This window comes from Artemia franciscana, chromosome 15, assembly GCF_032884065.1.
Source record: "Artemia franciscana chromosome 15, ASM3288406v1, whole genome shotgun sequence".
Taxonomy (NCBI): Eukaryota; Metazoa; Arthropoda; class Branchiopoda; order Anostraca; family Artemiidae; genus Artemia; species Artemia franciscana.
In genome coordinates, this window is record NC_088877.1 from 2,748,902 (window position 1) to 2,765,581 (window position 16,680).

General features: G+C 34.6%; 1 protein-coding gene across 3 annotated transcripts in view; it reads right to left on the minus strand.

Moving 5' to 3' along the window:
- LOC136036600 (homeobox protein OTX1 B-like) overlaps positions 1-16,680 on the minus strand; it is a 70,681-nt gene that overhangs the window by 46,621 nt on the left and 7,380 nt on the right. The window contains exons 2-3 of one of the 3 annotated variants that reach the window (XM_065718907.1): positions 14,411-14,498; positions 9,651-9,747 (exon numbers count right to left, since the gene is read on the minus strand). In XM_065718907.1, coding sequence (XP_065574979.1) covers positions 9,651-9,741 — 91 coding nt within the window. In that variant the 5' untranslated portion in view covers positions 9,742-9,747; positions 14,411-14,498. Of the gene's footprint in view, positions 1-9,650; positions 9,748-13,177; positions 13,243-14,410; positions 14,499-16,680 lie in introns of those variants that run through there. The other 2 variants (XM_065718906.1, XM_065718905.1) reach the window with 2 other exon arrangements.

The window sequence follows — 16,680 nt, forward strand, 5'->3', positions numbered from 1 at the left end:
TAGTCTCGCTTTAGGTGTGATCATGCCTTTTTGGCTTTGGTATGTGATTAAATAAAAAAAACAAGTTTTTTCAACTGAAAGTAAGGAGTGACATCAAAACTTAAAACGCACAGAAATTACTTCGTATATGAAAGAGGCTGCTTCCTCATCAACGCCCCGCTCTTTACGCTAAAGTTTGACTCTTTCTCTCAATTCTTCTTTCTAAAACAGTAAAAAACTTTAGCGTAAAGAGCGGGGCGTTGATGAGGAAGCAGCCTCTTTCATATACGAAGTAATTTCTGTGCGTTTTAAGTTTTGATGTCACTCCTTACTTTCAGTTGAAAAAACTTGTTTTTTTTTATTTAATTTCTGAACGTTTTTGAATCAATGCATGTTTTGATTTTGGCTCTCCGCAGAGGAATAATCAAAACGAAATTTGCATATTTTTTTTTTTTTTGCTCAATGGCTTTCTCATAATTTTGATCGAATGATTTTGAGAAAAAAAGAGCGGGGGACGAAGCCTAGTTGCCCCCCGATTTTTTGGTTAATTAAAAGGCAACTAGAACTTTTAATTTTTTACAAATCTTTTTATTGGTAAAAGATTTACGTAACTTATAAATTAGCTTACGTAAAGAACTTTTGTATTCTCATGTTTTTATTACATATATGAGGGGATTCGCCCCATCGTCAGTACCTCGCTCTTTACACTAAAGCTTAAATTTTATCCCAATTCATTAAGAATGACCCCCTGAATCACAAAAGCCGTAGAATAAGTAGTTGAAATTACCGAAAATACTTTAGCGTAAAGAGCGAGGTATTAGAAGGAGGTGAGCCCCTCATATGGGTAATAATTTCTGTTTGTTTTAAGTTTTATTGCTGTTCCTTACTTCCAGCTGAAAAAGCTTTTTCCCTTTTATTTTTTAATTGTTTTTTTTTTTTAAATAATGCTAGTAAATCCTGCTCTCCCTTCATGGAAATTTTCTTCTCCCATTACAAATTCTCGAAGGAAAGTTCCCCCCAGCATATCCCCCTCTTCTCAACCCCTCCCCCAAACCAAACAAATCCTCCTGAAAACGCCTGTATACTTCCCAATAACCATTACTATATGTAAGCACAGGTCAAAGTTTGTAACTTGTTGCCCCTCCCACGGGGACTGTGGGGGAGTAAGTCGTCCCCAAAGACATAGTTGTAAGGTTTTTCGACTACGCTGAATAAAATGGCTATCTCAGAATTTTGATCCGTTGACTTTGGGAAAATAATTAGCGTGGGAGGGGGCCTAGGTGCCCTCCAATTTTTTTGGTGACTTAAAAAGGGCAATAGAACTTTTCATTCCCGTTAGAATGAGCCCTCTTGCAACATTCTAGGACAACTGGGTCGATACGATCACCCCTGGGAAAAAAAAAAAACAAACAAATAAACACGCATCCGTGATCTGCCTTCTGGCAAAAAATGCAAAATTCCACATTTTTGTAGATAGGAGCTCGAAACTTCTACAGTAGGGTTCTCTAATACGCTGAATCTGATGGTGTGATTTTCGTTAAGATTCTATGAATTTTAGGGGGCGTTTCCCCCTATTTTCTAAAATAACGCAAATTTTCTCAGGCTCTTAACTTTTGATGGGTAAGACTAAACTTGATAAAACTTATATATTTAAAACCAGCATTAAAATGCGATTCTTTTGATGTAGCTATTGGTATCAAAATTCCATTTTTTAGAGTTTTGGTTACTATTGAGCCGGGTCGCTCCTTACTACAGTTCGTTACCACGAACTGTTTGATTTATTTGATGCCGAAAAACACGGTGAAAGTATTGCTTTAGCTGCCCGTGATGGAAAACACGCATTTGATTTACTTCTTCACGAGGAGATTGTGTTTAATTTGGGTTTGTCCGTTGTTGACCGCTGCATCCTAGCGCCACTGGCTGACATGTATGAAAATCTGAAAACGGAACTTATGCTCCCTCTACTAGCTGATGAGTTAGCTAGTTTCTTATATCATTTTGCTGTTTCTCCGCGTGGAAATACCATTCTCCCGGTAAAGAAGGGGGAATATTTTGTCGCCGACAACATGTCATAACAGCATTGTAAGATCACAATCAAATTCACTTATGACTTATATTATGCGTGGTATTGATTTTTCTTTGATTGGTTATGCAGATGATGTACTGAACCTGAGTCGGTGTCTGCGTGGACTAGAAGCTAATTTTATCTAGTTACAACAGGACTATGCATATATTGGACTTCAATTTAACGCTGAAAAGGCTGAACTACTGCTTTTCAACCCGAATTCTGATGCTGGTCGGAGCGTCACACTTAGCGATTTTATTGTTGAGTTCGCGGATGATATTTTATATCTGGGTCTCCCTGTTCGACGGTCAACACTAGAGACGCGGCGATTACTGCTTTCTCATTTTCAGATGCGGTCTTCTTTTACGTATAGCTGTATAGTGGCAAATAAGCAGAAGTTTGATTGTTGCCTGTTGCCCCGGTTGTACAATGCTATGATTTTACTTCACTATCTATACCTTAGCCCATTTTGGCACATTTTTTACTATAAGTATGCAAAGTTTTTGATGCGTTTACCAGTATGGACAAGCAATAAATATGTTACGTGCCAGTACAGTATTATCAAACAGTTCGTGGTAACGGACTGTAGTAAGGAGTGACCCGGCTCAATAGAAACCGAAGCTCTAGAAAATAAAATTTTGATATCAATAGTTACATCAAAAGAATCGCATTTTTACCCATCAAAAGTTACGAGCCTGAGAAAATTTGGCTCATTTTAGAAAACAGGGGGGAAAATCCCCTAAAAGTCATACAATCTTAACGAAAATCACCCCATCAGATTCGGCGTATCCGAGAGCCATATTGTAGAAATTTCAAGCTCCTATCTTCAAAAATGTGGAATTTCGCATTTTTTGCCAGAAGACAAATCACGGATGCGTGTTTATTTGTTTTTGTTTTTTCCCCAGCGGTGATCGTATCGACCCAGTGGTCCTAGAATGTCGCAAGAGGGTTCATTCTAACGGAAATTAAAAGTTCTAGTGCCCTTTTTAAGTGACCAAAAATCGGAGGGCACCTAGGCTCCCTCCCACGCTCATTTTTTCCCCAAAATCACTGGGTAAAAATTCTGAGATAACTATTTTATTCACCATAGTCGAAAAACCTAATAACTATGTCTTTGGGGACGACTTGCTCCCCCGAAGTCCCCGTGGGAGGGGTTGCATGTTACAAACTTTGACCTGTTTTTACATATAGTAATGGTTACTGGGAAGTGTACGGACCTTTTCAGGTTTTTTTTTTAGTTTGGGAGGGAGAGTTGAGATGGGGAGGGGTTACGTGGGAGGATTTTTCCATGGAAAAACTTCTAATGGGGGATCAGGCTTTCAATGAAGGGGGCACAGGATTTTTTAGCTTTATTTAAAAAAAACAATGAAAAAATAAATATGAAAAGTTTTTTTCTACTGAAAGTGAGGAGCAACATTAAAACTTAAAACGATCAGAAATTATTGCGCATATGAGGGGTTTACCTCCTCGTAATACCTCGCTCTTTACGCTAAGGTATTTATAGTAATTTCAACTATTTATTCTACGGCCTTTGTGATTCAAGGGTCATTCTTAAGGAATTGGGACAGAATTGAAAGCTTTAGAGTAAAGAGCGAGGTATCGACGAGGGGTGAACTCCCTCATATACGCAATAAAAACATACTAATATAGTAGTTCGTTACGTAAGTTAATTCGTGAATAACGTTTATTTTTTAATAATGAAAATGTTCGTATAAAAATTAAAAGTTCTAGTTGCCTTTTTAAGTAATAAAAAATTGGAGGGCAACTAGACTTCCTCCCTCTCTCCTTTTTTCTCAAAATCTTCCGATTAAAACTATGAGAAAGCCATTTAGCCAAAAAAAATCATTATGCAAATCTCGTTTTAGTTATTTATGTACGGAGAGCCAAGATCAAAACATGCATTAATTAAAAAATGTCCAGAACTTAAATAAAAAAAACAAGTTTTTGTAAATGAAAGTAAAGAGCGACATTAAAACTTAAAATGAACGGAAATTACTCCGTATATGAAAGGGGATTTTCCTCCTCAACGCCCCGCTCTTTACGCTAAAAGTTTTTTACTGTTTTAAGAAGTAGAGTTAAGAGAAAGAGTCAAACTTTAGCGTAAAGAGCGGGGCGTTGAGGAGGAAAAGCCCCTTTCGTATACGGAGTAATTTCTGTTCGCTTTAAGTTTTAATGTCGCTCCTTACTTTCATTTAAAAAAACCTGTTTTTTTTTTTTAATTTAATATGTATCAAGAATGGACGCTGACGGGTTGTCAAAGATTGTGCTTAATACGATACATATGGGGTCAAACCAAAGCAGGTTTTCCCCGAATGGGATGGGAGAAAATCATAAGGAAGGATTTAAAGGAGTTTGAACTTCATAAGAGCGAGTAAAGAGTGAGTCTCTGAATAAATTGGGGTGAAGGAGAAGAGTGCAAAGCTGGGTTGGCCTAACACGGCTTGGTTCTGTGTTGAATTTTTCATAGTAGTAGCCCATATTGTGTTATTTTAAGCCTTAGTACATTCGTAGCTATTTTGGCCTATATTTTATTTCACATTCCCGACAAATAACTATGCTTGAGCATGAATTCTTTTGGGTAGTCAACATACGAATAGTTTATTGTTTTAAAAATAATCTTTGTAATAGCAGGAACTTCAAAATTTAAGATTCTTTTTAAATTCTATTTTTCTCGGAACCCATATGGATCACTGGCAACCCTGGTATGTTTTCGGGAGAATACTCTAGAGTCCCTGGAATTGCATACCCTGGGGGATACAAAAATGTTAAATAGAGGAACCTAGACCGCTAATCACAGTTATTCACTTTAAAGTATCTTTTCTGTATCTTAGAATCCAAGGATAATCTATCAAAATAAAGCATTTTTGTTTATGAAGTAATTTATATAAAATGATTTATTAACTTATTAATCTAATTAACAGCATTTGGCCCAAGCGAAAGCCCTTCCTGGCCCAGGAGAAGGGTATTAAGTGCAAACTGTCGTATTTCATATTTACAATTATGTGTATTAATGGACACAGGCTCGTTGCTTGAAAACAGAGCTATCCCAGGGGGAGTCAAATGACTATAACATTGCAAATACGTTCTGAGACCATACTGGCTATGCATGACGTATGAAAACAAAGAAAGGAAATAATAAATGAAAAGAGGAATAACAAATAGGTGAAAAACGAGGATTTTATCAGCCAGTAGCAAAATATGAAAAACAAGCAAATATTTCGACAAGGACCTCCGCCAAGTCATCCTTAGTGTTCAAAAAATAAGAAAGAGGAAAAAGAAAAAAAAAGAAACAAAGAAGAAACAACAGCAAAACCTAACCTTCTTAAGTGAACTGTACGAGAGGAAAAAAGACACTGAATCAAACAACAAAAACCAACTTGAAAAATCAATGAAAGAGACGTTACCAATTAGATTGAGTAAGTATCCTTTGCCTTGCAATAGATTTCGCCTGTCTACAATTTCGGTTTTCATTAGATATGCGGACAGGATGTCTGAAATTAGAATGGGCGAAAATATTCATAGAGTCTTTTAATATTAAATTGTTATAAATTGAGCTTAAGGAAATATCTCCCTTGTCTCTATTTATAGCCAAATTTCTATTTATAGGTTGTTTTTTTTTTTTATCTCAATTGCCTCTTTAAAAGATTGTGGTAGGCCATTTACGGTAGATACTAAAGTTGTCTCTTCAAAAAGAACTAAATGGTCAGAATTTTCCTTACCATTGAATACCTCCAAGGTTTTCACACCCAAGGAGCTAAGTATTCTATCAAAAGGGCCTAAATTTGCAATGGCTCAGACACAAGTAAATATATAAGAAATTATTACGAGTGTGGAGTCCGGTATTTTTAGCTCTCATGGTGAAGTAGAAAATCCAGACCTACTAAGAGGAGAAATAGTAAAGAGTATTCTTGATTAAATGCCGTCATGGTCGCTTACAACTCAATCAAAGGAAGAAATTAAAATCCTCCAAAATTTGAAAGAAGACAAATTTCAAAATTTGTGATTATGGATTCTACAGATTATCAAAATAAAATAAATACCCTTTTATTGGATAAAAATACTTACAAAGAAATGAAAACTGATCCCACAGATAAATACACCAAGCAGTTGAGAAAATAATTAGAAATTTTAAAAGACAATAGACTAATCACACCTCAAATGTACAGAGAATTTTGCCCAAAAGGTTGTTCAGCCTCAAAATTTTATGGTCTACACAAAATTCAGTTCTCCAGCTACAGGCGTAGGAAGATTTTTAGCTACAATTTTCAAGTCTCTTGTAACAACACAGAAATCTTATATAAAAAATTCCAAAGATCTTGTTGAGAAGCTGAAAAATCATAGTATAACAGAAAAAACTATCTTATCTAGTTTTGATGCAGTTTCCATGTACACTTCATGCGATGTCAATAAATGTGAACAGGCCTTACAAAGAAAATTAGAGAAAAATTCTGTTTGGTCAGATTATAAAACTTTGGAAATTGACACAATAATGACGCTTGTACGTCTTTGCAACAAGTTCTCTTTATATTTTATGTTTCGAGAAAATTTTTTCTTCAGGTCAAGGGCCTACCCATGGGCACTGTTTTGTCTCTTTTTTTGGCAAATTTTTACATGTATTTCATAGAACAGCCTGCTTTGAATAATTTCCCCTTAAAACACTCTCTCCGGTTTTGTTTCGTTGATGATGCTTGCTGTTTGGGATCATGGTCAGGACTCTCTAAAAGATTTTTTGGCACATTTGAATTGTTTTGATTCGAATCTTCATTTTACAATAGAACTGGAAGATTCAGGAAAGCTCCCTTTCTTGGATTTTTTAATTGTAAAAAATATTCATAGCCTTGAATTTTCTACATATAGAAAGCCGACCCATAATGATCGGTATCTACATTTCTTGTCAAATCATCCTCCTTGTTTAAAAAGAGGGGTAGTAATTTCTTTAGTCGACAGGGTTCTAAAAATATGTTCACGCAATCATGTAAAATCCAAGTTAGATTATATTAAAGATATTCTATTCTGCAATGGCTACCCAATCAATCTCATTGAAAATATAATAGATAGACGATTAAAAAAAGTAAAACAGGAAAACAGGAAGCCCGTCCTCCTTGATTCAGGTACACTGGCAATTGAGAAAAAAACTTTTACTACATTACCATACGTCTCGAAACTCAGCGACAAACTTGGAAAAATTAAAAAAAAAAACATAATCTTGCTGTTTCTTTCAAAACTGAACAAAAAGTTGAACATTTTTTCAACTCAGGAAAGGATAAAACGAACCCTATACTAGGTAGTGGTGTCTATAGAGTCCCGTGTTCATGTGGAAAATTTTAAATTGGCTAGACCCATCAACAACTAGGGGAACGATTGCATGAACACAAAATTTCAATAGATAAGTCCCTGAGATTGGAAAATAAAAATGACAACTTTGATTCAGCTCTGGCCCAGCATATATACGTTAATCCTGACCATTTAGTTTTTTTTGAAGAGGCAACTTTAATATCTACCGTAAATGGCCTACCACAATCTTTTAAAGAGGTAATTGAGATAAAAAAAAAACAACATATAAATAGAAATTTGGCTATAAATAGAGACACGGGAGATATTTCCTTAAGCCAAGCACCGCCGGTAAGGACTGTTAAGTCTAATGCCGTATCCTTTACCTTTACCAATTTATAACAATTTAATATTAAAAGACTCAATGAATATTTTTGCCCAGTCTAATTTAAGACAACCTGTCCGGCTATGTAATGAAAACCGAAATTGCAGACAGGCGAAATCTGTTGCAAGGCAAAGGATAATTATTATATCTAATTGGTAACTTCTGTTTCATTGATTTTTCAAGTTGGTTTTTGTTGTTTGATTCGGTGTCTTTTCTCCTCTCGTACAGTTCACTTAAGAAGGTTAGATTTTGTTGTTGTTTCTTCTTTGTTTCTTTTTTCTTTTTCCTCTTTCTTATTTTTTGAGTACTGAGAACGACTTGGTGGAGGTCCTTTTCGAAATATTTGCTTGTTTTTCATATTTTGCTACTGGCTGATAAATCCTCGTTTTTCACCTATTTGTTTTTTCTCTTTTCATTTATTATTTCCTTTCTTTGTTTTCATACGTACATAACATTGCATTTTAAGCTTTTTCTTCTTTTTTATTTTAAACAGGATATCTTTCAGCTAATTCTTATTAGAGGCGGGCGGTCACCTATTTCCCTATATTCTTAGGTAAATTTTGAATTACGACGATGACAGGGATGATTCAAGCAAATTTTTCGTCAAGGGCTGAAATGGAAACCACTGGTGCTGAATATAACTTGTTTATCAAAAAATATTAACATCTTAACAAAATACATCGAAATCGTAAAGTAAAATACAAGTAACAACTATCTATTCAAGAAAATAAAGACTCAATTTAGTATTAAAACTAGCAAAAGACGAAAGCCATACAAAATAAAAAAAATGTGTCGCATGTACTCTTTTTTAGAATCGTAGATAAACTACTTTTCACCTCCACCTTAATAAAGATTTAAAGTCTCCTAACCTCGTACCACTTCCAATAGAAAATTCCCGAAAGTTTCAGCCCGATCCCCAGCTGTGATCAAACAGTTCGTGGTAACGAACTGTAGTAAGGAGTGACCCGGCTCAATAGTAACCAAAACCCTAAAAAACGGAAACGAACAGAAATTACTCCGTTTATGAAAGGAGCTATTCCCTCCTAAACGCCCCGCTCTTTACGCTAAAGTTTGTTTTTATTGTTTTAAAAAGTAGAGTTGTGAGAAATGGTCAAACTTTAGCGTAAATAGCGGGGCGTTTAGGAGGGAACAGCCCCTTTCATATACGGAGTAGTTTCTGTTCGTATTAAGATTTAATGTTGCTCCTTACTTTCAGTTGAAAAAACTTGTTTTTTTATTTAATTCGTAAGAGGTCACACTTACCAAGACATCGAATTAAGTCCACGGTAAAACCAACGGACTATTGAGAAGAAATCGTTTGATTTTGGACTTTATCCAGCTATTGCATCGTTAAGCGATTGATTTTAGAGCTGAAGATTAGTGATTGGCTGAGAGTTGACGATATTAGAAGATCATATGTGTAAAAAAATACTAGACAACAAATCACAGAAATTACAAGTACTGTAGTTAAATTGCAAAGAGATAATACAGACGAATAGTTGCGAAGTACATAAGCCACCTAATCTGTCATTTTGATAGTCTTGACCTTGTCACGTTTTTTTCTGCCCATTAATAGGGTTTAGATCCAAAATAGAGCAGTACTTTTAAATTTAAACTATCAGATTTACTTGAAGGGTCATTTAAATCAACTTAGAGGGGAGGGGAGCTATAGCTCCCCTTCATTTGGAGGAATACATTTGGACTGATTAAGTAATCAGTCCAAATGTGGCTTATGGTAGATGGGGAGGAAGTGTTCCACTAAGTTATTGCGAACCTTTCTCTTTTTCGATAGTAGTTTTATTAATATTTAAACCACAAAGCTATGGACTCCTAACCATCGCCTAAGTGTCATTTTTCGGACTTTCTCCGTGTTAGTAGGGCAGCAGATTAAGGGCTAATATGTAACAAGGGCTAAAATGTAAGGGTTAATATGGGTTGATAAATACTTACATGGTAGTTGATTTGAGAACGGGAAGTCAAGAGGAGGCAAGCGTGTCGCCGGCGATGGGCCAAGGCCAGAAGGCATTGTATAATAGAACATGTCGTCCTAAAACACAGAGTCTAAGAGTAAATTGTCCGTAAGAAAGCAAATACACTATTTATAGGTCACGGCGCTATAAATATCTTAATAGTTAGTTGTCAAAGCCTTAGTCATGTTTGACCCCATAACTGGGGATTTAGAATATATTGGTTGATGAGCACATCAGAGGTAGTGAGCATTCTGTTGGATAGCAAAGGCTCTCTGACTCTGCAGATTGTCCGTTCCACTTGTTGACCCAGAACATGTCGAAATACTTCAACAATGGTTTTTTTTTGGTATACAATATGATATTACAGGCTATTTTTTTTTCACTTTTAAACTAGTCGAAGCGCATATAGGACGACAAAAACCATCAAAAAAATAATGCCACAGCTTTAATTCTTTTCCTTACGACTGAAAAAATATATGTAACCCTTTCCACTAAAAAAAAGAGTCGCAGGTCTCTTTACTCCTTTTCCCAAAAATAGCTTTACTTAATAGTTTCTGCTCATTCATGAAACAAAACAGGATGGACTTAGCAACTTACCTTTAAATGAAACCTACTGACTGCATGCACAATCTGTAATAAGACATTGTCAGAAGGGAATCTCAAGCATTTTTATTGGAGTGGGGGAGGGCAAGAGGGGTCCATATCCAGACAGTCAAGGGTCATGGGATGCATAATAATTTTTTCTCTCCATATTATTGAGGTGAGTAACTGCCCCCCCTCCAAAAAAAAACGCCCTCGCCATAGTTGCTTGCCTTCAGGCATATAAAAAAGAGACATATACCCTCGTTTGATGATGCGAAACTAGCTGAACCTGGTCTTCAAAGTCGATAAGAACCTGGTCTTACCGATTTGACAAAGTACAAGGAATTAAACAAAACACAAGCTTTTTCAACAGAAAGTAAACAGAAAGTTCAACAGAAAGGGTAATATTAAAGTCGCCGAACTAGCGGCGATGCTCTAGTCGGGTAATAATGGAAATTAACAGCACTTGTTAACATTTCCCATAAACACTAAGGTAATCACGCACCTGTATATTTATCCATAAGAATAACATTATAATAACGGAATAAACATGCAATATTTTTGTCAAGACAGGAAGCTCAGGTCTTTTTATTCAGGGTTTAAACCATGAAAAATTAATTGGACATGTTAGAATTCCCATTATCAAGCATTTTTACTCTCTTTGAGAAAAATTAATGCTTTGTGGGACGAATTGACAGAGAACGCCTCTTTGCATTGTTTAATTAAAGAGATTATTTTCAGGGTTATAATTGGATTATTTTCATATATAATTGGCTGTGTCATAAATCTATTCTCTGCTATTTTGCCCCTTTTTGGGCAAAAAATTGACGATCGGTGGTACCAAATGGCACAAAATGCCATCATGATGTGACCTAATATCTTTTGTTAGTTAAAAAGAGCGTTAGTTCCCACAATTTCCTTTCAAATAAGCCCTCTCCCAACGTTCTAAGGCCATAGGTTTGATATGACGACCCATGGGGAAAAAACTGAAAAAAACAGAAGCATCAGCGCTTCCCATGCAAAAAAAGGAATTTACTTCGTTGTTCAATGTGGCGGGCTGTAATACTTTCGAATAAGGTTTTCTGCAAGGCTATCTCAAATGGTGCAGTATGATTTCAACCCGACACCTTTTTTGAGGTTTCTGGGCTCTTTTTTTAATTCCCTTTTATTTTATTCTCGTAAAAAATGTTTACTGTTAAAGTTAATCAACATTTTATTTGCAATTAATGAATCAAAATGACAATTTTTTCATATTAAGTTTTTATTTTTCCCTCCAAAAAATATTTTTAAACTTTTTGCTACTATAGGGTGCAATTTACTTTTTACTACAACCATGAGAGAAAATTTTTAAAGGGTTTGTTGGATGTATACGTGACACCTGGAATTGGGCCAACATTTTTTTTTGCTTAGAATCTCTCAGACTTACAGGGTATATAAACAGTTAGAAGGGATCTCAATGAAAACAAAAGTTATGGTAACGGCCCATTGTATTGTTTTGTATACCCAACATAGGCAAAAATTTGCTTTGTCTCCGATCGGCTGATCGGAGACAAATCGGAGGCATATCGGGCCAATCGTTGATCAGAATAATCCTATTGGATTACTGGACATGTATGGTGGGCTAAACAATCTTAAGAGAAAAAAATATTCAGGAAAAAAGTGGATTGCATTAACTCTCGAACCTGAAATTAGGCCAAACGTTGACCTCCTCCAGTCGGCATGAAACTTTTAAAGTAAGCAGAACGGAACAAGGGGGCCTCCGCAAGAGCAATGAATTTTGGAAGAAAATGTCTTTATACTAATACTAAGCAAGATGAATTTGATTTTTTTTTCCTACCCCAATCTTCTGCCAATTAGAGGGGCTGTAGACACTTCAGTCAAAATTTACGACCAAGGGGACCTCAACTAAGGCATAAAACTGGGAAACAAATAATGATCCTTTGTTTCACTGCAAATTCCTCTTTGAGTATTCATGTTACACAAATTTGAAATAATTCCCAAGAAAAATTCCGTTTTCTTCAAAACAGCATGCTTATTGCTCGTAAGTAAACTCTTTCCCATGGGATTCCTAATTTCGATAAAAACTGAGTTCCTCTTTTTCGCTAGTTTTTCAAGACCTGTACGGGTGTATAAGTTTCCATTTAGCCAGTCTAACTGGTCAAGCTTTATTTATTTTGGTCCTTTAAATACTCGACGTAGATAATTAGTTTATTGAGTATATATTTTGTTCGTTTTTATTAATGCCTTTTAGTTTTACTACTGATGATGGACACTGTATATGTGTCCGAAATATCCACTTAAAAATTTATATTTGTTTCACTGTCAATTAAAAGGTTTCATCCCTGTTTTGAACTGTTATATTTTTGTCCTTAAGATAAAGTATCCTAAGGTGTTAAATTTTTTTTAGATCATCTCTATGTCAAGTATGACTTTTCCATTGAAAAGAGGCCAAATAGCCCCTCAGTAATGTTAAGACTATGTTTAGAAGTTTAAAAAACAACTATCTGGGAAACATCGTTTAAGCCTAGAACAACGTTAATTATATCTATGAAAAATAATTTGTACATTGAAATATTTATATTCCTGGAAATTGGTATTTTAAAGCACTGACTAATGAAGAATGAGTGAGTTTTAATAACCAGCTTTCTTTATATCAACAGGGAAAATAAAAAAGGAAAAAAACAGACTGAAGTAAAAACAAGACAATGAGATGCAATACATACGAAAACCAATACAATAACTATCAACACTTAAAACTACAAACAAAAATATACCTAAAAAAGGTAGGACCACACGAGAACTCGCTTTCAGATAGGTCAGAATGGCCTACCCAACTCACCCTACGTAGATGCCTTACATACTTAAAAAATACTTCCCTAATATGTTTTTTATTAGATTTCACATATTAGTAATAACATTACTCACAAAATTTCAGATTTCTATCCCTCTTTATCTGGTTCCGTGATCACTGAGAGTCAACTGACTTTCTGATTGATGTCAATTTTAATAAAAAGGGAGCTTCATCTCCTATAGAACTGCTTTTTACATTCATGCGCTAAGATCCCACCAATCACAAGGAAGACTGCATAATCCTCGCCGTTTATTACCTATCCCTTAGATCCCTCTTACAGCTGGTATGGGAATAACATTTCATAGTTATTGTTTGATAGTGCTATTTTGGCCAATTTTGGAGCTATTATCGTTAAATGTACTATTTCACTGGAGAAGATGGATTGAGGATTTACAAGGATATGCAGAGCAGAAGCTGGGGGACGCTGCAAAGTTTACTTTGGATCTGAGATTGCAGAGACTAAATTAAGAGACATGGTTCCATTTGAAGTTAATACATTGAAAATAATGGCCATGACTTATTTCGATGGAAATTAAAGCTGCTTATTGTGGATTTTGAAATCTTTATCTATAAACAAACAAAATGGACCAAATATAAAGCGTATAAAATGATCTTTCTTATGAATTTAAACTCAAGGCTGGGAGACAGAGAAGCAGAGACACTATTTTCCAAAAATGGGTCTAAGACCTATTTTAATTCAAAGATCAAAAATGTAAAAGATCGAAAGATCTATTTTGCTCTTTCTATGCCTATTCACTAAAAATGTCCCAAAGGAGATTTTAGATATCGTCCGATTAAAAAAAAACTGGCTTTAAAAAAACCTACAAAATTAAAACGCAATTTCCAACTAACAGTCCACTACGAAGCCCGGTGGAAAGCCCTCTTTCCACTTTCTTAATTTCTCCAGGAATAAAGAATAGTATGATTTTTTTACAAAACACACTACTTTGTAAACCTAAGATATTAAAGTCCATTTTCAAAATGAGTCCATAGACTCATAGGGAAATAATCAATTTTTTTTCTTTGTTTGACAAAAAAGCAATAATTTGTATTCTGTTCTCGGATTAGCGCCAGCCTGGTGTCGGAAGGCAAAGTTTTTTTTTCGCCGAAAGAAACATAACAATTTATTGAAAGTAAATTTCAAGGTTTTAAATTTACCAAATTTCTGGTATCGAATTTTTGGTACGTTTTATTCAGATTATCAAATGTTTTACTTTTACTGTGGAATTATTAAGCGCCATTAATGGTTTTAAAAGCAATTACCTCACTGATAAGTTAAGCTGTAAACCAAAATAATTTTTTATTACCTTGATTAGATAATATTCCTGTTAAGGATCTTCAATTTAATGTCGAAGCAGGTTTTCTGTGCAGCAATTCCAACTTTAGGTTTGAACACTAAGTGACAGACACGTCATTTATAAAGAAAACAAATGTGAATAAGAAACGCTTTGATCTTTCAACTTGCTTAAAATGTCCCATTAGAGGTTATAAATGCAATCAGTTTAATACGGGATATTATTTGTCTTTCCAGGAATAAGGAATACTGTGATTGGCTTAGATAATACACCATTGATGTAAACTTGTGAAATTAAAGCCCACTTTGTAACAAGAACCCCACTACGAATCCCAATTGAAAGCCCAATTTCCACTTTCTTATTCTTTTCAGTAATAAGTTATTGAGTGATGGATTTGCGAAATAAATTCCCGTGTAAACCAATGAGATTAAAGTCCATTTTGAAACATAGACTCAAAGGGATTTAATCACTCTTTTTTGCTTTGTTTGACAAAACAAGTAAACATTGATATATCATTCTGGTGCTGGCGCTATTCTGATGTCAGAAGCCAAAGTTACGTTCACCGAAAAAAGCATCACGGGTTGCTTAAATTAATTTTCATGGTTCGTTTCCGAAAATGCTAACTAAGATCTACTTTTAAAATACATTGTCACTCATAAATTCTCTTTATTTTTACTAATTTAAAAGTTCAATTTTCAATCTGATGGAACTTAGTTTTTGTCTGGGTTAAAATTTTTTTTGTATAAAAGTTTTGTCACCCATAGGAACTGATCGGTTTTTCAAAAGGCAGGGTTAATAGCTCAACTTCGTGGCACAATCTTCAGGAAAATCTAACTGGTTCATTAATGTACATCACCGACTTAAACCAATTAAATTTAAGCACACTTTTTAACATGGATTTGTAGGACAAAAATTTCCTTTTTTTTCTTTTCATCATAGTTATAAAACTCTTTTCCACGAAATTTTGGCTATAACGACACTTTCTTTGTCTTCTATCGACCCTTTAGAACGGCGATAGACGAGACCTTTAGAACGGTCTACCGTTAGATTTGGCAACATAGAGATTTGTTAAAGGAAATTCTTGTTTGCTATAGTTTTTATTTGCAAAAAATAATATCGGTGTTACGATGAAACCAAAATTTAATAGAAACTTCTGGGTATTTTCTTCTCATTGGGAATTCTTAGTGCAAAACATTCCTACCAGTTGGGATCATTTCTGTCAATTTGAAGTTTGATGGGAGAATTTTTTTTCTTGTTAATCTTGAAGGATTATAGCTAAAAATTACATAGAATTAAACACAAAATATTGATATTGCCAAAAGTGCATAAACATTTTAAGACCATGAACCTAAAGCCTGGTTTGTGCGCCAAAATAACGAATCATGGGGCAATAGTTATGAGCAGGAACGCAAGCTAAATAATTTTGTTTTTCAGACAATAAAAAGGTATCTTACGTCAAGAAAAAGTAAATATAGCAATCTATAGAACCCAATCAATTAAAAACCTTTTTTGTGGTTTAGGTCTATTATTATTTTCTGGTCTTAAAGTAAGAGAAAACAACCAAATAAATGTTGATTCAGATTTAATGTCCTTTATCCACTTTGATTCGTAAACGAAAAAGGGTTGGCCATATTCAAAGGCCATTAAATTTTTTATTTTTATTCTGGGAAAGTCTTATTTAGATTGAATTATTTTAGTCCTAAAAAGTGCTATTCCGGAAAGGAAACATTACTTAGGGCAATAGAGTCGTAATGGAATAAGGACACGAGAAATGGAAAAATAAATATTGGGTTAGATTTCTTGCATCGAATAAAAAATCTTCATTTTGTAAATGAAGATATTTCTTTGTCAGGAGATAAGAGATGGTAAGGAGGTCTGGTTGGTTGGGGGTGGTAAGGAAGAGTTGGTGGATGGGTGGTAGTGAGGGAGTAGGGTTGTTGGGAGGCTTATGAATTTTCTTTTTTTAGGGGATATTGTGAAGGGGATTGATCTTTTTTTAATCTTTTTTTAACTTTTTTTTATGGTATATTTTTTTTGTTGGTTATTTATTAAGTCATTTTTTTGTGTGTTTAGAAAATGGTTAATTTTTACTTCTGCATGGCAACAAAAACATATGTTTTTCCATCAGTGCAGTAAATGTATAAAGTAAAGAGTTATCGTATCGTATCATATTTTAAAAATTATAATTTCAATTTGGAGACATTTGTCTAAAAAGGACTGTCTTGACATAAATGGCTTGCAAAAAAGGCTAAAAATACCTAAAGAAATAAAAACAAGAAACA